Genomic DNA, 22,146 nt, shown 5'->3' with positions numbered 1-22,146 from the left:
TTTTAATTATATCAAGTATTTAAAATATTTTGTTTTAATAAATAATAATATATACTATATCTAAATTTATTTTAAGAATATATGTTAACAATAAGGTTGGATACGTCGACACGTCGACACGTGATGATATTTAGGTGTGTCTAGGTGTGTCTGAAAAAAAAAATTATTAAGACACGATTAAACACCGTAATATCGGACGAATATCGATGAATATCATATCCAAAATGTATCCGACACACACAATAATTCAATAAAATGTCGGCACTTCATAGCTTACGGAAAGAGTTGTTTGCCTGTACTTTTCCTTATCCACTTGAATCTTACTTGAATGAATACACAATGTACATCTAAAAAAAGTTGTTTATACTAACCTATGAAGCTATGCAGTCTAGTCTTACTGTGAAATCCTGTTTTGTTACTCTATAAAAAATTTTCCGCTTATTATATATTAACTTACACGTTATTTGTTTTGATCTTTTCCCACAATAACTTGGAAAGCAAACAAAACTAATCTTTTTTCTTTTTCACCTAAAAATTGGACATTTTGTTTATATTTATATTTATATTATTATTTTTATACAACACATACACAACTGTCAAGGAATAGGCACACTTCATAATGTACAGACATTTGAGCTGGTCAGGTAATGTATAAAGCTCAAGAGAAAATATTGGTAAAGGAGTAAACTGATCAAAGAAGACATCCTATGACGTAACGAAGCCTCTAACTTTAAAGCTCTGGAGCTCTCAGAGAAAAGGCATCACCTCACTCACGGTAGCAAAACTGAAAGCAAAAAACCCAAAAGATGTGTATGTGTAAGTGAAAGCACTAAAATAGAGAGGACTTTATACGTTTATATAAATTAAAGCATATAATAAGACGTACCAACTTCTTCAACTTATTTTTCTTCTTCCTTTTCTTGTCTATTTCGGATTGGAGCTCAATTTGTTTAGCAAGGGCTTCATCAAGTGCCTAAACCCAGCAACAAAGGAAGTAAAGCACATGAAGCTATCCATCTAACTAAACATGTCATTTCAATTCAAGTAGTATAAACCATAAAGGGAAGACTATAAGCACCTTTTTGGTTGCAGCTAAATCTTGTTCCAAAGTACTAACTCTGCTTACAGCACTGTTTAGTAGTTCCTCCTTTTCAGGTGACATGATTGGCCTTATGCTGAGAGCATTCATTTTTTCTTCTAGTTCAGCCATGCGCTTCATCATGGTCATGTGATCGTTAATTGAGACTTTGGGGGCTCTCATCATAGCACCATCATAGTATACTGCGCCACCATATAGGGCTGCTTCTGTGATTTTCCTTGGCATGTTCCTCGTGAAGCGGACCATTGTTATAAAACTCATGAAAATGGCCATTAATCCACCAACTAACTGACTAGTAAGTTTAGTTTTCTCAGCTGTTTAAGAAGGAGAAAAAAAACAATGCATAATCTGTGTAGCTTGCTTGTTAATGACAAAAAATTGCTGATTATATTATCAAGAATGAATACCTGTGGAAAGTGTATATTTATTAGTGTCTACTAACTTCTTCAAAGATGGATCAAGGTCTTCATACTTATACACACTGTATTGCTTTAAGGCCTGTCATATATATAGAGTGAAATTAATTAATATGATAGAAATTTATTTTCCATTCTATCATGTATTCTACAGTGTCCTTTTACTTTCCGATAGGATCACGGAAGCAATTACTGATATAAGCATAGGAAACTTACTTCTGGAAAAGCAGTGTATTCAGATTCCACTATTTTTGAGTATGCAGCGTGTTCAGTAGGAGCTACAAGAACAGCTTCTTGGCATCCCTTTAAGATAGATTCTTTGAATCCCTTTAAGATTGTTTTGGCGAAAACACAAAGAGTTCAAAGTAATAAAAACGGTTCTCACAAATGAAATAAATACATAGAATTTTCAGAACAAATTATTTTCAGTACCTGCTCTTGTGTTACCGCATTTTCTGAAAGTGGTTTCTCATTGATCCCAGATAAGGTTCTTGTATTGTATCTGCCCTTGCCATTTTGTACCATCTAAGTCATTGAAAGGAACAGTTTTTATTGTTTTTTCCCCAGCCCCTTTTGTAATGAAATATGAGTAAAGAAATTGATCTTTTAGCAGTGAACTATACCTGCAAGATCATTGGATCATTCCATGGTCCCTTGTCAGAACGCATGCAACCACCTTTATCAGCACAAGTACAAGTGCCACCCAAGAACTCTGGAAGTTCACTGGCAAATACAACAGAAAAACAATCGTGTGTTATTCATGGAAGTGAGTTAGTACTTCTAAATTCTAAAATATGTGACAGAGATTGCCTTTAGCTTGTTTTCTGTAGAAATGAATATGGGATGAAATGATAAATGAAAAAACAAGAAAAGAAAAAAGGGTTAACCTGGCATCAATGATTTCAAGCAATTTGCTCTGGTATTTGTTACCTAGCACCTGAACAATGCATCATAAACATGTTTGAGTTTCCATGAGCTTAGCTAAAATTGTAACATCTTTACTATAAGAAGACAATGTTTAAGTCATGGTATCACTAATAGCAAAAGTATTACGTATATTCACTTATATAATTATATACATATATATAGTAGTTATACAGGTAAGTCACCGTAATATCGTTGCCATCAGCAATATCATGACTCAAGTATGGTATTCTGATAGCGAGGATGTTATAAAAATCAATTTTAGTATAAATTAAATATATTAAAAATATTTACATGGATTTTTGAGGTGGTCTTGGGGTCAAGGAATGTCTTAACGGTATTCCACAGGAGCCTAAATCCTGGTCCAGCATTGATGATGAACATACGGTTCAGGGACTATATGTGAAAAGAAACATTTAGTTAGAGGAAAATTTTAGAAGGCTATTTATTTAAGCTAAGGGAATATAAAACAAATAACATGTCTACGTAAATGAAGCAATACCTCAGGATAATTGTCACCATCAATCTTCTGAAGACGCTGAATGAGATCCCTTGCAGCTTTGTTCAGACTTTTGAGTCCCTGAGGAAGCATGCTAGTTAGCTATTGTATGAAACTTGTTCAGAAGAGCAGAACATATGTAGCAATTACTATTATACATACCACTCCTTGCACATCCAAAATTGTTGTGCTTTGGTCAATGTGCTTTTTTGCAGCAATAGAGCACGCTGGCATTTTAATTCTGAAGGTCCTCTCAAACTCTTTTACATGGTACTTAAGATAACGGTCGATAGTTGTTACTTGCAACAATTTTGTAGAATCAACTTGACCCAATCTTTCAATGTAAACAGGTCTTCCATCCTTATCAACTCCATGATGCCCTTGTGGGTAGTATTTCAGAACATCATCTATTTCTTTGAATTCAAAGTTCTTAGCAACATAAAAATGTTTTTGTTTAGAAAAGTATACACAAATAAATTACATATAGTAGAAAGATATTTTAATTTCTTTGCATATATAAGAATACCTCCATGATAGTGTCTGCTCCAAATTCCTTCCTCCATTTAAGCATATCTGCCCACATCTGTTTTGTTTTCTCCACATCAAACTTTCTTGCTCTCAAGAATCTGAATCATCATGCAAGAAAATTATAAGTAGTTCACTAAAAAAAATAAATAACTTGAAGAACAAGAAACCATGTAGCTACCTTAGCATTGTGTGATGATCATCATGCATTGAGGGCAAGAGCTCTTCCAAAACAAGTACTTGGCGAAAGGCGTCGACCGCCTTCATCTCTTCTGCATCAAGTTCATCCTCGATAGAGACCGACATCACCCTGCTGTGTCGCCGTCCCTTCTTCAAGGAATTCCTATAGTTTTTTGAGGCACTAATTGCCAACTTCTTCACGGAACCAAGCTTTTTCTTCCTTTCTTCATCAGAATACTCACTTTCTGGACCTATGAATGCAACAAGGGAAACAAAAAACAATTTGAAATTATTTTTTTATTGTGTTTCTTAATCAAAGACAGGATTCATTTATTGAAACTTGAAAGAAAGAAATTCACAAGCTAATTAAAGATCTTCATATGCCTATGATATAATATATGGATCTACAGACCAGAAATTCCATTATGTAAATAAATCTATTAATGATCAAGGCACGAACATTGTTGTTATGGAAATGCAAGAAATGTAATTTAGACTCACCATGTTTGATTGATTGATCAGAAGGGCATACTATAGTGTTGCTCATGATTTGGGTTCTATGAAAATATGATAATTGATAAGCTTAACACGGATGAGAGCCCCTAAGGCACAACAACTATCAAATGCCCCCACAATATGTGAGCCCTCGCGTGCACCTGCATAGCCATGAATCACATGTTTTCAGAAACACAACAAAGATGAGGAGGAAGAAGAAGAAGATAGAATGATAGGAGATAGATACCTTTCCCTACCAGAATGTAGGAGTTGCAAATGAAGAGAAAAACACAAATTTAAGATCATGATCATCCGAACAAATCTGAAAGGATAGTTGGCCAAAACGGGGAGCCAGGTTGGTTGAACCACACACAAGACAATTTTAGACTTATAATTATATTTATTGATTGATATCATTTAACGTGTGTTTGACTCTTGATTTCATCTGATATACTATAAATATTGACGAAGTCATGAGTGTAATAACAAAATTAATTAGTTAGTTTGAACAAAGGCAAAACTGTTTTAGAAGGAGTTGGCGTTGGCGTTGGCATTGGCGAGCGAGATGCATGGCACTCAGTTCTTTCTTAAACAATGACCAACTCATCATATCATCATCATTAATTAATTACTATACTTTCCATTGCATTGCATTGCACATTTATGCTAAGCACGTATAGGTTTTTTTAGCCAGCTAAAATCTTAGAGTATAACTTGTCCAAATAATGTAATTTTAATTAGAAAATGCTAAAAACAAAATTTTTGTTGAAATTTTGGAGCATTTATCATTATATTAATAAATTAAGCAAATCATATTAGTCATAATTATTATTCTTCTCACTAAAAGAAGGTTCCAAATGTGTCCGAATAATTCCAAAGAGAACTGTTGAAAACACACAAAAACGTACTAACTTTTAAGAGGTGGAGTGAGATGCAATAAGGTCTGTCTTAATCGTGTGGGATCCATCATTCAGGCAATAATGCACGCAGAACACAACGCATACATCACATTTTCAATGGCTATATGGTGGAATTAGAATAAGTTCTTGAAGTGGGTGTTTCACATGATTTTAGTTTAGTGGAAAAATAAATAAAAGGCACAACAAAACAAAACACACACAAAGATGTAGAAGTATTTCTTTTTTTTGTTTTGTGGTCTTGACAAAGATGTAGAAGTTAACTTATATGAATGTCACTACCCACTTGGGCCTAAGCTGGTTAGCTTGATAACAAGCCTAACATTCAAATCAAACCCATTCCATTTCCATAACAGGTTCAAACAAAAGAATCAGGTAGGATGCTCTGCTCTTTTGGGGAAGTCATGACACGTGTACGGTGGTGCTTCACTCTTCAACTGACTACCAAGTACCAACCATGTGCTTCTTTCTTTCTTTCTTAAAATGCATTGAAGCCCATCCCTCCATCATGGGCCCATGCCTCCTTCCACGCGATCCTCATATTATTCTCGTATATTCATTCATTGTTTTCATCCATCCCAACCATTATTCTGTATATACTTTCTCCACAGAGCTATTACCGTCATCTTTTCTTTATTCTATTGTCAACTAAATAATTTGAATCCAATGCAATTCAAATTAAAAATAAAATCTACTTACAAGGTAGTTAAACTCCTACTACTTTCAAACAAAATTTTTTTTTTTGGTTAATCACGATATTTTTTAGGTTAAGCACTAATTTATTGTAAATCTGAACTCTATTCAAAATCTGCTGCTGACTAATGAGTTGCAGCATGCACAAGACAGAATTCTAACCTCCAATACTTGCTTAAACGAACGAATAAGTTGACCAATCAACCAATCCAAATTGATTTCAAACAAAATCTATTAATTAGTTAATTTTAATTATTCAACGATTTGAAATTTTGTATTGGACCGTACTAAATGATTAATTAGTGATGCATGAGATGGTGGGTTGCAGAGGATCCAGAACCATAAACACACTAACACAGATACTATCATGGACCCACTCTCTTTAACGACTTGATTTGGGCCCCACCAGGACAAAAACATAACATAGGAAGAAAATCGATCTATGATCAACTCAAATACTCAATTCAAATGCAGCCGAGGCCTTGGATCAAGAATCCTCAGTGAGGAATAGAACCATGTTAGTAGTAGTAGCGTGTGTGTGAGTGGGATTGGAATAAGGGTTCTTCTCAATCTTAATTTTGTTTTGAAACACTTGCAATCAAGCAACCCGATCAGGGCAATCAACCGGGCTTTTTTATTAAAATAAATAAAAAAATCATTAATTCCACAATTATGCATGCATGAAAATAATTTTAAGAATACGCAGTCTCATATCATGCAAATTATCCATGAAATGAATTTGTCTAACAATTCCGAAGAGCCGCCCACAAAATAGAGAGATTGACTGACAAATCTGCGTGAAAGTCCAACTCAACTATGGCATCCACGAGATGGGACATGTCAGTGGCAGCAGCAACAAAATGGGCATTGCAGCTGAGGCGACCACAAATTGAGCCAAGGCGTGGCTAACACACGCAAAATGGATCATTTCCATAGCGGCGCCCACGAAATGGCCACAACAATGGCGGCAGCAACGAAATGGTATGGGTCTTTGTTGAAGGCTGCAAGTTTTCAGAGCGTCAGTCCCTGTACATGCATGCGTTGGGTGCATGGGGTGGTAAGGTTAGGGTTGATGAATTGGTGTGTATATAAAGGGCAGACGCGGGTAGGAGACCAAGTGCTTCATGCATTGAAAAATAGTGGAAGAGAGGGTTAAGAATTGTAAACCTTGGAAAAGAGGGGAAAAAAAGAAGTGAATTTTGACTAATATTTTTGTATTGTGGTTTAAATATAAAAGTGTAACATGGGCGATGGTAGTGGTATGAACGTGGAAGAAAATCTTAATCGGTTAGACAAAATGCATATTGCCACGCATTTGATTCATAAGGTTAGTGTCATGTGTGGTTAATTTTGTTATTAGTCTCTATCATTATTTAATATTTGTTAGTGTAAACTTAAGTGTGGTATTTCGGTTTCGATGTTGCAGTCCGCACGTGTTCTGACACCGCATGGCACACTTGTTGATGTTTTCACGTCGGAGCCGGTGGATCCAAGCATGGATCTCAGGCGGCAAAGACTTGAACCATATTTACGACGAGCAGTATTTTATTATTCGTCATTAATAAGGCGTTTTTGTTGGGAATAAGACACCATTCCCCCTTGAGAAAACACCTTTGACAGAGAAATAAAATAGACACAATCACAACACAAGAATTTAACGTGGAAACTCCGATTACCGGAGAAAAAACCACGGCCGTTGTCAAATGACAACCAGAGAATATCACTATGTGAAAATTGTTACAACACATAGACTTCTTTCTCTCTAACACCGGCACCCCAGTACACCCACACTCTCTCAAAGCAAATATCTAACTACACCTCACAACACTCTCTAATCAAAGAGTACAGAGGAAAAGAAAAATCAGTTACAAGCTTAAAGTGTTTCTGACTGGTGCAAAAACAAATGGAGAACTTAGCCTCATATTTATAGCCTAGGCCACCCACTCCATTTGCTATCCTAAGCAATGTGGGACTAATTCAACCAAATCCTAACAATCTCCACCTTGATTGAAATAGTCACACATCTTCAGCTTCCATTGTCAACACCGACAATGCTTTGCTGCTGCCATTGTCTATACCGACAATCATAGTTCAGAGAATTATCATACTCCACCATGAAAGTATACTCACTTGGAATTAGACCACTCCAAGCATTTCGCCTTGGTACAGATCGAAACCTTGCTGAAAATTCATGGTGCAACTTCCAAATTGGCTTTTCCTGGAAGTTCTTTAGCCATCGACCTAACTCCGCCACACACCTTGCATCTCAACGCCAACCAATGCCCGTGTGCAATTGTGGACCCGATTGTCACAACTTATCCTTATCCATGACAGTGCGGTAATACCATGAGGATACTTCTTATCTTCTAGAGAACATCATCTTCTCTCATAGAGAGAGCAACCAGAGATCTCCTTCAACGCCTTGTGCAAACCTGATTGTATCAACACATCCTTGACTTGTATTTGCCACAAGCCAAAATTTATTCTTCCATCAAATTTCTCTATTTCAAGCTTCACAGCACTTGAATATCCTGACATTGTTGTAACCGTATACTGGAATAGTATAACTCAACTGTGCACTAGGAAGGGTCCCCAGGAAAGAGAGGTGGGTCACAATGGACACACTTAAATACCAAGTCTTTCCTTAGCCAGAACCTTTCCAAACTGCACTCTCACAGTGTCACACTGCCTTCCAACAACAACAACAGCAACCAAAGATCAACCTCAAGCCACAGGACAAAATTTAATCCCATCGAACCGAAGCTCTGATACCACTTGTTGGGAATAAGACACCATTCCCCCTTGAGAAAACACCTTTGACAGAGAAATAAAATAGACACAATCACAGCACAAGAATTTAACGTGGAAACTCCGATTACCGGAGAAAAAACCACGGCCGTTGTCAAATGACAACCAGAGAATATCACTATGTGAAAATTGTTACAACACATAGACTTCTTTCTCTCTAACACCGGCACCCCAGTACACCCACACTCTCTCAAAGCAAATATCTAACTACACCTCACAACACTCTCTAATCAAAGAGTACAGAGGAAAAGAAAAATCATATACAAGCTTAAAGTGTTTTTGACTGGTGCAAAAACAAATGGAGGACTTAGCCTCATATTTATAGCCTAGGCCACCCACTCCATTTGCTATCCTAAACAATGTGGGACTAATTCAACTAAATCCTAACAGTTTTGAGTATGACAATCCGCTGATAAGTGCATTTGTTAAACGATGGCGACCCGAGACGCACACATTTCATCTCTCGTGGGGTGAGTGTACCATAACACTAGAGGATGTGGCTATGCAGTTAGGGTTACCCATTGATGGCGAGCCTATTAGTGGTACTCTAAGGTCATAGAGCAAGTTTTACCAGAGAGATATATGGCAATGGTGCGAAGAGCTACTTAGGGATGTTCCACCCGGACATGTAGGGACAACGAAGTACAACATAAGGCTGAAGTGAATCAGAAGTCGTCTTCAACAGATGCCGCTTGATGCAGCAGATCATGTCATGATCCAGTATGTCCATTGCTATATTTTGTATTTGTTGGCCGGCGTGTTAGTACCGGACAAGGCCAACAACACAGTCCACGTTCATATGTAGCACGTGGCCAGCAAAGGTAGGTAGCGAACGTGGACTGTGTTGTTGGCCTTGTCCGGTAGTAGCACGCCGCCCAACAAATACAAAATGTAGCAACGAGCATACTGGATCATGACATCATCTGCTGCATCAAGCAGCATCTGTTGAAGACAACTTCTGATTCACTTCAGCCTTATGTTGTACTTCGTTGTCCCTACATGTCCGGGTGGAACAACACCAAGTAGCTCTTTGCACCATTGCCATATATCTCTCTGGTGAAACTTGCTCCATGACCTTAGAGTACCACTAACAGGCTCGCCATCAATGGATAACCCTCACTGCATAGCCACATCCTCTAGTGTTATGGTACACTCACCTTACGGGAGATGAAATGTGTACGTCTCGGGTCGCCATCGTTCAACAAATGCACTTACTCAGCGGATTGTCATACTCAAAATGCCTTATTAATGACGCATAATAGAATCCTGCTTGTCGTAAATATGGTTCAAGTCTCCGCCGCCTGAGATCCATGCTTGGATCCACCGCTCCGACATGAAAACATCAATAAGTGTGCCATGCGGCGTCAGAACACGTGCGGGCTGCAACATCGAAATCGGAATACCACACTTAAGTTTACACTAGCAAATATTAAATAATGATAGAGACTAATGACAAAATTAACCACACGACACTAACTTTATGAATCAAATGCGCGATAATATGCCCTTCGTCTAACCGATTAAGATTTTCTTCCACGTTCATACCAATACCATCGCCCATGTTACATTTTTATATTCAAACCATAACACAAAAATAGGGGACGCTTCAATAAAGACGTCTAAAACGTCTTTTTGTAAAGATGTTTTTCAATAATTAAAATTTAACACATATAATCGATTAAATCTGTTACTTTTTGTCAAAATAAGACAGATAAATTAATTTGACCAAAAAATGGTTAATCAAATTTTGATTCAGTCTAAATTAATATTATTTTTCATAAAAAATGATTACAATACTCCTATTATAGAAAATGACTAAAATACTCTTATTATATATATTAGCTTTGAAAATTCTAAATTCTATCCTTTTTTTTTTTTCTTCCGTCGTCATATGATTAGGATTTAGAGTTTTTAATATATATATATATATATAGGGATATTTTAATTAGGGATATTATAGTCATTTTTTATAAAAAAATATTAATTTAGACTGATTTAAAATTTAATTTATTAATTTTTTGGCTAGATTGATTTGTCCAGTCTAATTTTAATAAAAATAACACAATTTAATTAATTATATATGTTAAATTTTAATTTTTTAAAAAATATCTTAAAAAAAAAGACGTTTTTAACATCTTTATCTAAGTGGCCTCTTACAAAAATATTAGCCAAAATTCACTTTTTTTTTTCCTCTTTTCCACGATTTACAATTCTTAAGCCTCTCTTCCACTATTTTTCAATGCATGAAGCACTTGGTCCCCTACCCTGTCTGCCCTTTACATACACACACCAATTCATCAACCCCAACCTTGCCACTCCATGCACCAAATGCATGCATGTACGGAACTGACGCACTGGAAACTTGCAGCCTTCAACAAAAATCCATACCATCTCGTTGCTGCCGCAATTGTTGTGGCAATTTCGTGAGCGCCGCAATAGAGATGATCCATCTTGCGTGTGTCAGTCACGCCTTGCCTCAATTCGTAGTCGCCTCAGCTGCAATACCCATTTTGCTGCCGCCGCCACTGTCATGTCCCATCTCATAGATGCCATAGTTGAGTTGGACTTCCACGCAGATTTGTCAGTCAATCTCTCCATTTCATGGGCGGCTCTTCGGAATTGGTAAGCAAACCCATTTCGTGGATGATTTACATGACATGGGCTGCGTATTCTTCAAATTATTTTCATGCATGCGTAATTGAGGAATTAATGATTTTTCTTTATTTATTTTAATAAAAAAACCTTCTAAAAAAATCGTTCTATTTAGTCTCGTATTTTGTAGAGATAAATGGTATGTGGATACAGCAGAAAATTTACCTTTTTTTCTTTTATTCAAACTAAATAAAAAAGAGAACTCAAAAAAATTAAAAATAGCAGTATGACCTCTAGCAATGCTGATGACTGCTCACGTAATTGGAAATAGAGTGCATAATAATCTCTTCTATTAAATTATCACTACAAGAAAACAGCTCTGTTGCCACGCTTTTAAAGCGTGGCGAAAAGTTGAAAAAAGCGTGGCGATAGCTTTTTGCCACGCTTTTTGAGCTACCGCCACGCTTTTGAAAGGGTGGCGTATGTAAGCGTGGCGGTTGCTCTATTGCCACGCTTTTGGTGACCTATCGCCACGCTTTTTCTTTTGCCACGCTTTTTACAAATAGCCACCCTTTAAAGCGTGGCCGTATGTAGGAGATATGGCCACGCTTTTGAAGCGTGGCGATAGAGAGATATGGCCACGCTTTTGAAGCGTGGCGATAGAGAGATATGGCCACGCTTTTGAAGCGTGGCGACAGAGAGATATGGCCACGCTTTTATAGCGTAGCGATAGCGAGATATGGCCACGCTTTAAAAGCGTGGCCATAACCAGAGATACGGCCACGCTTTAAAAGCGTGGCAATAGCCTTATAAAATTTTTTAAAAAAAAAATCCTTTTTCTAATTTTTACCTTCATCAATACAAAATATAAATTTTTCAGTTCTTTTTTATTATCAAACTTATAAATATAATATGCAATTTTTATTACAAAACAAATCAAATAATAATTAGTGACATATATAATTTTTGCTATAATTGTTTTATACATTAAAAAACTAATACTCCAATACAAAATAAATCTCGAGTTTAAATTCTAAAACTAAAAACGGAAGAAAAATACAGAAACAATACAACTTAAATCCTAAGTCCTTTGCTATTCTTCTTTCCTCTAGCCCTCTTAAACTTTCTTCCCTTAGATCATACATAATTGTTTCGGAAACATTTGTGAACTTTTTTACCTGCAAAAGATGGCAAAACCAAATACAAAATTGATAAATTATTTTGAAGCTTCACTTTCCATTCTAGGCAACACTAGCTTTATTTTCTTTTAGCTTATTACTCAAAGCCGCAAACCAAAACATGTGTTATCTTGTAAAAAAACTTTAAAAGAAGATTAAAGAATAAAAGAAAAGGAAACAAGCATTATTACCAGAAGTCCTCCTCCAACAAGGAAAGCCAATTTGATTTCCTTTGATCGAAAAACATGCCAGAATTTGACATTATTCCTTTTCAGTCGGTCTTGCTCTGATTGAGCTGCGAGGAAATCAACTTCATCCTCTAAGCAAGCAAGATCATATATAGATCTTAGAATATATCCAGTTGACCACCACCTACACTGACCCCGCGACCCATATCCAGTTGATTTAGAATTTTGTGCGACTAAACCTGCATTGCACATTTACTTGGTTGAGAAATCTAGTGTCCAACATTTACAAATCATGAAAGGAATCAGCATATGAAACAGAAAGCTTGAGAAATCAAACAGAAAATCAAGTATATATATATATAATACTGCTTGGGGTTTAGACTGTACAGGAAGCTTGAGTCAACTATTCATGTACTATTAATACAGTAAAATAAAAATGTTCACTCAAATAGAAAATGAAGAGCACAGAAAATGAAACACTAATAAAAGAACAAGGATTCGATCTCACCTTAGATTTGATGACATAACGTCATTGAAAGCATGCACCCTCCTAGCTTCCGAATAAACATGAGCAGCTCTATAAGAATAAATGCATCAATGCAAAAGCAAAGAAATATTTAGATATCATATGATTAGAGAAAGTCACGTGAACTCTAAATCAAGAATATAATGCAAAAACTATCTGATCCGTAATTTTCAATTATTAAAGAAACCCTGAACCAAAAAACATGACTAATGTCGTACAAAACTATAGATTTCAAACCAAATCATTAACAAGAAAAGTTATGTTCATAACTGCAACATGGTAATACAAATGGGAGAAGTGTCTCCACTACAGGGGTGCAAATGCAATCTAGATAGTCAGAAATTACCCTATAGTATTACAGTAGTCACTAATCAAGAGAGAGCAAAACTATATCAAGTTTTAATTTTACCTCAAATATTTTTAAAGGATTTCAATTTATCTCTCTTCTAAAACTGGACTTATAGGGCTTGCAAGTTCATCCATGACTCCTCCTGCAATCTCCAAAACCATGACAAGGAGGAAGTCTCGGTAAAAACAAGAAAAGATCTGAGGCCAAAAGAGAAGAGAAGGAAAAGAACTTATTAGAATTTTGCCTTCCAGCTGAAAAGAACTTATTCATTTTGGGTCATTTAACACCAGAAGAAAGAAACTTTCATTTCAGTAATAAATAAAGAAAAAGCATGGAACAAAATCTTCATTTTTAATAACCTCGAGTCCTAATCCCCCAAAAAAATAAAGAAATTAAATGGTTTTACAGAACTCCATTTTAATAAGCATATAACAAAGCAAGCTTAAGGATGTTGACCCATTTAATAATTAATCATGAGTTGATAAAAATGAAACGTTTTTCTGTGATATGATATATGAATTGTCATCTCAAATCTCTCTTTAGTATACATTCAACCACAAAATTTACCAGATCAAGCAAATTTAAAATGACAGTATCTATAGCTAACTCGAACTTAACTATCTCTTAAGATATTCAAAACCATTTGAAAAGTATTCATATCTGCTAAATAAAAAAAACTACATCAATCTATCTCCTCTTATTCAACAAGAAAGGAAGGAAGGTTGACGAAAAGATAAAAAGAAAGGGTTCCAAATCTCTTAACAATCTAGTGATGGAATTGTGAAAAGACTAATTGATTGCACACTATAAAAGCTTGTAAGAAGAGATCTCATAAGACTAACCATATGGTGTATTGGAACAGTCGTAAGGTTCCAAATCTTCCATTGATGTGGCAAACTGCTGTAACAAGAAAAGTGCTGCTCCAACACTGACAACTGCAACACCAATTCACAAAGCATCAATTAATTTCAGAGTAAACTAAATATTGAAAGCAATCTTATATTTTGAAAAGGGAGCACCAAACTTGTGCTTAGTTACACTAGATTTTTATTTCTCCTGGTTAATGGAATTTGGGATTAATCATAAATTATTGAATACCTTTCCGATACCGGCTACTAAAAAGATCAAACCATTTTGCTTCAGGTTCAGAAGAACCTTGACTTGCTGCTGTTAAGTCATGCATAACCAAAATTCCAAACATTGTCTGCCAACAAAATTTCAAGGTTAACAATCATATATATGTTACTATCTCTATTTGATATTTGTATTTAGAAGAAAAATAAATAGATCAATACCATATAGGATTTCCTGCAAGAGGCAAACCGGCTACTAATGCTGCAAGAATCCCAATACATATAAAAAGTTGATTAACAGATCCAAGCACACCGCGAATTTCAGTTGGAGAAATCTGTTCATTGTAAGGAATCACCCAAGCAGTCAATATAAAATATATAAACAAGATCAGAAATGTTAAAATAATTTATAGCAGCCAAATATGTATCTATCAAACGCAAAATCTCAGCAACCAAATATCCATTGTCAAACAAACACAATCTTTGTGTGTTGCTTGATCTTGACCACAACAGCCTCAACTGAAAAGCCTGTCAAAGTAAACTTTCATATATGACGACTCATACTAATCTTCCCCTACACCAATGCTTGGATTGGATGTCATGGTATCTGGTGGGTGCATCCCAACAAGGTGAAAAACTAGATTTGCTAAAATAAAGGATCAGATCACGACTCCAATTTCAAAAGAACATCTTTCACATAATAAAATTTGTTGTGCAACAATAATCCAAGTGTGTCTCTCCAAACTTTATGATAAAAGGTTAACAAATAAAGTATTCATATAAATCTCATCAAATGGAAGATAAGTGCAAAACAATAAAACATAACCCCTTTGCACAAATGAGTAAACAAAGTAAAATGATTATGACGAAGACAGAAATTAACTCAGCTCGGAGCAACATATAGTTTTTACTTCTTTGGTTAGTGTGTGTATGTGTGTACGGACTAAAAAGAAAAAGAAATTACTAGTGAAAGAAGGGGCTTCCAAACACAACCAGATTCAAGACACGTTCACGAAAAGAGAACTAAACAGAAGAATTCCGACCAACAACACAAAAGCGATATAAATTCTCGGAAGAAGTTGATTAGATCCAAGCGCACCTCAAATTTCAGTTGGAGAAATCTGTTCATTGTAAGGAATCCTAAGGTTTACTATTCTGCAATTTACCAGCCTCAACTGAAAATTAACTGAAAAATAAAACTTAAAAGAAAGAAAGAAAGAAAGAAAGAAAGAAAGAGGCACCATACTCTGGTCTGCGCTGCGCGGAGCATATACCTTGTGTTCGTCGCGCATTGAGCATGTTCGGCGGAAGGTACCTCTCCAGCGCGGTGAAAACCGTTGGGCAGTACATCAATTGCAAGTCTTCGTACTCATCCGCTTTGTGCTCCTTGTTCGGATTCAGCCTCAGCCTTGCTCGAAGAAACCAACGCCCTCGCAGCTGGATTCTCCTCCTTCGCCGCCGAATTGAGCACGATGAGAGTGAAGCAGAAGTCATTCTCAAACAGGAACTACAGCTTCCTCAGATCAACAAGCACACACAAATCATCTTTCAAATAACAATCGAAAACGAAGGAAAGTAAAGAAAAACCTAATTATCAAAAGCTAGTAAACGAAACGGCGATCAAAGAGGGAATTGAAGTGAGGAAGAGTTTATGAAAGAGAGAGAGAGAGTACGGACATCTTTGAACTGAAGGAGGCCATAAGGTCGCCGAGGTAGGAGACAGTGCGATGAGCCGATTCGATGAGCGGAAGACGAAGATGAAGATTAACAAGATGAAGAAGGGTGAAGGGCTAAGGGCGAGTGACGAAGATTAACAGTGCGATAAGCGGATTCGATGAGCGGTTTCGAGTGACGAAGGCTAAGGGCGAAGGGTGAAGGGTTCAGGGCGAAGTGCGGGGGTAATGGGAGGCGCTCTTCCAGGGTTAGGGTTTCGAGTGATTAGGGTTAGTGTATTTGGGTTGGGGACCGGGTTGGGGACCGGGTTGGGAGCTGGGTCAGGGGCCGGGTTAGGGTCAATGGGTTGGAGCCCCTCTCGCCACGCTTTTAAAACGTCACTGTTTTGCTCTACGGCCACGCTTTTGAAGCGTGGCAGAAAAGAAACTTTTGGCCACGCTTTTAAAGCGTGCCAAAAGAGTACTAGGATATGGCCACGCTTTGTAAGCGTGGCCGTAATGAAACCCTGTCGCCACGCTTTCAAAACGTCCTTGTTTCTCTCTATGGCCACGCTTTTGAAGCGTGGCAAAAAAAAGCGTGGCCGTTTCTCTAACCAATTGCCACCCATACAAAAGCGTGGCCGTTGATACTTTTCGCCACGCTTTTGAAGCGTGGCAATAAAAAAAGTGGCCAAATCTATAATCTATCGCCACCCTCATAAAAGCGTGGCCATTGACCACTTTTGGCCACGCTTTTGAAGCGTGGCAAGAAAAAAGCGTGGCCATAGGCCTTTTTTCTTGTAGTGTATTTAATAAGACATAAAATGAAAAAAAATTCTATCTTTAAATTTCTAATTCAAATCTGAATCCCCCACAAAATCAACCGCTCAATAAATTCGGAAATGCTAGAAAAATAAAACAAACCGCCAGAATTTATTTTATTTAATATTTATTAATTGTCGTAACAATTAATAAATACTAAATAAAGTAAATTATGATTATTTTTAATTAATTTTCTTTAGTTATTAGACATTTTTGTAATAAATTATCTGGTTGGATGGAAATGATTATGTTTGTATTAAGGATTAAGATACATGCATAATCGTTCAGTTAAATAATTAATTCTTAACTTAAATAACTAATTTAAATTGGTTAAGTGATTAGTTTACTCGTTCGATTAAATAAGTGCGAAGAGTTTGAATTTCACTTTGGACATGTAGCAACCCTATATAAATATATTATATACTTATATAAAAAATATATTTTAAGTAGATGTTGAACCAAGAACCTCTCATTAAATGTAAAAAATTTTTAACGGCAAAGAGAAGATCATTAATTGATAATTTAATATATTTTTTTCTATAAAATCAGTTTTATTTTAAATTATCATTAAGTTATATAATAATGTTGTATCTTTTTGATAATCTACGAATATAAAATTATAATTATAATATTTTCAACCTACAGATAAAATTAAAATTAAATTCAAATTCTTTCCTATCTTATTTATTGTCATTCTTGCAATTCATTAGCCAACAATTAATTATTAAATAGAATTCATATTGACAATATGTTAAAATGGAAGATAACATGAACAATCAAAAAAAAAAACTTTTAACTTAAATATCAATCAACATCACATACCAATCTTACATCTAACATATGATTAGCTTGGTTCATAATCAAGCTCAACAAAAGTAAAAAATCTCGATCTATCAATGCATAGCTCTAGCTAGCATGCACTGTTGCATACTTGGACATGTGACATGTACAAACCCCACTTTCCAATGGAAATGGTGACACGCGAACGAGTAAAACCAAATAACAACCGTAGGAATTAGAATAAAGATTAATTTATATACGAAAATGGCATTGCATTTCGTCGGTTAATGGGTTGGCCATGTGTAAGAGACGCCTAGAAACTTGGACTAAGGGAATTCAGAGCCATGGGCTATAGTGGAAAAAACAATCAATACGGGTCATTCATTATTTTTCTACTATTGTCTTTTCTTTTAGGGGATTTCACGTTACCAAAACCAGAAGATTTTTTCCCCAACCTTATTATATCATAAAAATAAGTCATTCATTCATTAGTCATAATAAATTAGGGTCTCTCTCCCTGGCTCACAAGCCAATAAAGGCGGCCATTACTAGCCTTCAAAACCACTCGATCGTTCACATTCACATTCCCTCCAATAATTTACCTTCAAAATTCTTAACTATTACCTCTTCTGATTGCTTCTCGGGATCCCCATTTTTTCGTTGTATCAAACTCTTCCTACTTCATTTGTTTGGTTTTTGTTTCATCTGGAGGTTTCTTTTCTGCAATGGCGTCTGCATGTGTGACCTTCCAAGCCAATACCCATTTACCAAACACAGAGAAAGGTGATATCTTTCATCAAGAGAATGGCTTCTTCGGTGAAAGAATCAAAAGGAGCTTCAATAGCAGCCCCCGTGTCGTTAAAGCTGCCCACAAGTGGGTCAAGCCTGGCGGTGTTTCTGCTGTTCTTACTTCAAAAAATTCCACCAAACAAACCCTGGTAAGATCAGTTCTGGAACGGGAAAAAAAAAAAGATTATTCTTTTGAATGATTGTAGAATTATGTTCTTTGTTTCCTTGGCTGCATTTTTATTTTTATTATGCACTTCAATTTCAGAATCAGACACTACAAGTGCCATCTTTCCTTAAGAAAAAGGTTGGGGCTGACCCAAACAATGTTGTTTCCATCATACTGGGAGGAGGATCAGGGGCTCATCTTTTTCCTCTCACCAAACGAGCTGCAACCCCTGCTGTAAGCGCAACAGTCTTACCCTTTTAATCTTGGCGGTACAACGTTAATTTTGTGTGCATTTTGCAGGTACCTGTTGGTGGATGCTACAGGCTCATAGATATTCCAATGAGTAACTGCATCAACAGTGGCATTAACAAGATATTTGTGCTGACACAGTTCAACTCTGCTTCCCTAAATCGTCACATTGCACGCACCTATTTTGGAAATGGCATCAGCTTTGGGGATGGCTTTGTGGAGGTATGTCACCACCCTTAACATGGACATTGGGCGGCAACTCTACTAGCTTTTATTGATAGACAAATAGAAGCCACTAGAGTTTGTTTCTATTCATGAGGACTAATCAAATTCAACTAAGTGCCAAACAGGTTTTGGCTGCTACTCAAACACCAGGAGAAGCTGGAAAGAATTGGTTCCAAGGAACTGCTGATGCTGTGAGGCAATTTACATGGGTGTTTGAGGTGGGGAACTGATTTTATTTGTCAATTGATTATATGCCCTCTCTTCTTTGTTTTTTAATAGAATATTTTTTGTAGGATGCCAAGAACAGAAATGTTGAGAATGTATTGATCTTGGCCGGAGATCATCTATACCGAATGGATTACATGGATCTCGTGCAGGTATATATTCAGATTGTTATATCAGGTTCATAATTACTTCATATCATTTTCCAAACTTTTCTCATGTGTCTACAACAAATAAACAGAGTCATGTTGATAGAAATGCTGATATCACAGTTTCTTGCGCTGCTGTGGGAGAAAGGTATTTTGAGTCTTTTTCTGCTATTATAATACAAGTATTTTACTTAAATTTCACTCTAAAGTGAATAGAAGCAACTACTTTTTTTCAAAATAAAAATTCCAAATTTATTATTTTTTTTCTGTTTAATTGCCATTTGCCTGCTTTCTGTTCAGCCGTGCATCAGATTATGGACTGGTCAAAGTAGATGACACAGGCCGAGTCATCCAATTTTCAGAAAAACCAAAGGATGATGATCTAAAAGCAATGGTAATGCATCTAACATGGCAAAGCTTTGCTAGTATAGACTTAAAACATACACAGATTATATGGACTTCATTTGCAATCTTAAACTTTCATTTGTATCTATGTTTGATTCTTTGCAGCATGTAGATACCTCTTTTCTTGGGTTGTCACCTCAAGATGCATCAATGTCACCATACGTTGCCTCTATGGGGGTCTATGTATTCAAAACAGATGTCTTACTCGATCTTCTGAAATGGAGATATCCTGCATCCAATGACTTCGGATCTGAAATCATTCCTTCAGCCGTGGAGGAATACAATGTCCATGTAAGAGAAATTCTACGAAATGTTTTTCTATCCATTCTACAAGGAACATTATCTGCCATTTATCAGGAGCTAACAATGTAAAGTTGAATTTTTGCAGTCATACTTTTTTGGAGACTATTGGGAAGACATTGGAACAATAAAATCCTTTTTTGATGCTAACCTTGCTCTTACCAAAGAGGTGGGTTTAGCCAAGCCATTTTTCTCATTTTCTTATCCTCATTCTGCGATACAATGAGCCTGCTAGAGTGACAAAATTTGTTTGTTGTAGTTCAGTTTATTAGAGCTAATATCTGCTTTGTGCTACTATCTTGCAGAATCCAAAGTTCGAATTTTATGATCCCAAGAAACCCATTTTCACATCTCCAGGATTCCTACCACCAACAAAGATTGAGAATTGCAAGGTACAATAGTCTATCTTATAGAATCTTAAGTATAAAAAACATCATCATAAGATCTCTCACTCATTGTATTTGAGTTTTTCTTTGGCAGATTGTGGATGCAATTATCTCTCACGGATGTTTCCTTAGAGAATCTACAGTCCAACATTCCATTGTTGGTGAACGTTCGCGGTTGGATTATGGCGTTGAGCTTCAGGTAAGTTACCATAAATTCTTGACCAAGGACGGTCCAGTCCATGCAGCACAACACTCATTTTATGATGAAACCATGTTTTACAGGACACTGTAATGATGGGAGCAGACTATTACCAAACAGAAGCCGAAATTGCTTCTTTGATGGCAGAAGGGAAAGTCCCAATTGGGATTGGAAGGAACACCAAAATTAGGAACTGCATTATTGACAAGAATGCAAAGATCGGGAAAGATGTCATCATTGCAAACAGAGAAGTAAGCATAGCTACCCTTTTGATGAGTTAGCAGTTATTCCGGTCCAGTGTGTGTGTGTGTGTGTGTATGCCTAACCGAACCAATGCATTGCTTTCTCTGTATAGGGAGTTGAAGAAGCAGATAGGTCAGCAGATGGGTTCTACATTCGATCAGGAATCACCGTTGTAATGGAAAAGGCAACAATACAAGATAGCACCGTCATATGAACACAGTTTGGGGGATGGTAGGGGGCTGCTGTACATGTATAATAGAAGCTTCCCCTTTCCCCCACTCCCTACCATGTAAAATTAATAATAAAAGCAATGAATGAAAATCATGATGCATTCAAGTTAAGTAGTTTGATGAAATGTTTTTGGTGTTTACTCCGATACAATGATAAATTCATACCTATCGATACAATAAAAGCATAAATAAATAACAAACAGACATGTGGATTATATTATCCATGTCAACATTTAATTTTTTTTAGAAAAATATATATTATATCAATAATTTTACTAAAACACTCTTATAATTTAATTAAACAAAAAAAATTATTTAATTTTACAAAAAAAATCTAAATATTCTTTTTTTTATCGAACAAAAATTATCTATTTAAATTAATTAAATTTTAAAATTCAACTAACTTTAGTTTTATAATTTTAAATAATTTAAAAAATAAAACAAAAACATCTTTAGTTATTCATCACACTAAAAGAAAATTTTCAATTTTATTAATGCTTGCTCATGAACCCTGATATCTCATGAGTTAAGTCTCAATGTAGTTCCTGAAGTTGTATTCGAGTCCTATAGTAGTCCCTGAATTTAAAAGTTACCCATATTTATCCTTGAAATTACACTTCGGGACTCAAACTTGTCCTTCCGGCAATTTCTGCCCACCTGGTGCTACCGAAAAGCTGAGTTGGCAGGCTTCGTGACACGTGGGCATTACAATGGCTAGCTGATGTAGCAGAGTAAACTGTTCGGAATCAATTTGGTTCCTCAAATCAAGTTGAAACCCTAATCCCCAATTTTGAAGCCCACAGCGCTCTATCTTCTCTTCTCTTTGGTTCTCTGTTCTTGTCTTCCCCAGCTTTGAAGTCCGACTGT

General features: G+C 36.2%; 2 protein-coding genes across 2 annotated transcripts; one reads left to right on the top strand and one right to left on the bottom strand.

Annotated features, from left to right (window-relative positions):
* Positions 1–514: 514 nt before the first annotated feature.
* LOC107608960 (phosphatidylinositol/phosphatidylcholine transfer protein SFH3) lies at positions 515–4,678 on the bottom strand. Its single transcript, XM_088493336.1, has 15 exons — positions 4,386–4,678; positions 4,145–4,299; positions 3,645–3,894; positions 3,465–3,564; positions 3,101–3,367; positions 2,942–3,019; positions 2,734–2,835; positions 2,403–2,452; positions 2,139–2,238; positions 1,948–2,040; positions 1,732–1,842; positions 1,507–1,597; positions 1,079–1,413; positions 887–973; positions 515–784 (listed from the first exon to the last, which is right to left on the bottom strand). The coding sequence occupies exons 2-15, from the start codon at positions 4,188–4,190 to the stop codon at positions 767–769; spliced, it is 1,728 nt and encodes a 575-aa protein (XP_088349462.1). The 5' UTR covers positions 4,191–4,299; positions 4,386–4,678; the 3' UTR covers positions 515–766.
* Positions 4,679–17,998: 13,320 nt separating this feature from the next.
* Positions 17,999–21,419, top strand: LOC107608961 (glucose-1-phosphate adenylyltransferase large subunit 1). Its single transcript, XM_016310754.3, has 13 exons — positions 17,999–18,654; positions 18,771–18,905; positions 18,972–19,142; positions 19,271–19,363; positions 19,439–19,522; positions 19,609–19,664; positions 19,817–19,910; positions 20,027–20,212; positions 20,310–20,390; positions 20,527–20,613; positions 20,702–20,806; positions 20,890–21,057; positions 21,162–21,419. Exons 1-13 carry the CDS (start codon positions 18,442–18,444, stop codon positions 21,261–21,263), a joined length of 1,575 nt encoding a protein of 524 aa, XP_016166240.1. The 5' UTR covers positions 17,999–18,441; the 3' UTR covers positions 21,264–21,419.
* Positions 21,420–22,146: the final 727 nt, after the last annotated feature.

This window comes from Arachis ipaensis, chromosome B7 (assembly GCF_059453495.1).
Source record: "Arachis ipaensis isolate K30076 ecotype BB chromosome B7, ASM5945349v1, whole genome shotgun sequence".
Classification (NCBI taxonomy): Eukaryota; Viridiplantae; Streptophyta; class Magnoliopsida; order Fabales; family Fabaceae; genus Arachis; species Arachis ipaensis.
The sequence above is the reverse complement of the archived record's forward strand: the minus strand, read 5'-3'. Positions and strand labels throughout refer to the sequence as shown.

What these genes read in the sequence shown, in the direction of transcription:
- LOC107608961 (XM_016310754.3), top strand. Translation starts at nt 18,442, where the DNA reads ATGGCGTCTGCATGTGTGACCTTCCAAGCCAATACCCATTTACCAAAC. An exon ending in AACGAGCTGCAACCCCTGCT is followed by an intron (nt 18,906 to 18,971) that starts GTAAGCGCAACA and finishes TGCATTTTGCAG; the next exon opens with GTACCTGTTGGTGGATGCTA. An exon ending in TCATCATTGCAAACAGAGAA is followed by an intron (nt 21,058 to 21,161) that starts GTAAGCATAGCT and finishes TTCTCTGTATAG; the next exon opens with GGAGTTGAAGAAGCAGATAG.
- LOC107608960 (XM_088493336.1), bottom strand. Translation starts at nt 4,190, where the DNA reads ATGAGCAACACTATAGTATGCCCTTCTGATCAATCAATCAAACATG. An exon ending in TAAATATACACTTTCCACAG is followed by an intron (nt 1,414 to 1,506) that starts GTATTCATTCTT and finishes CTTCTTAAACAG; the next exon opens with CTGAGAAAACTAAACTTACT. An exon ending in ATTTAGCTGCAACCAAAAAG is followed by an intron (nt 974 to 1,078) that starts GTGCTTATAGTC and finishes TGCTGGGTTTAG; the next exon opens with GCACTTGATGAAGCCCTTGC.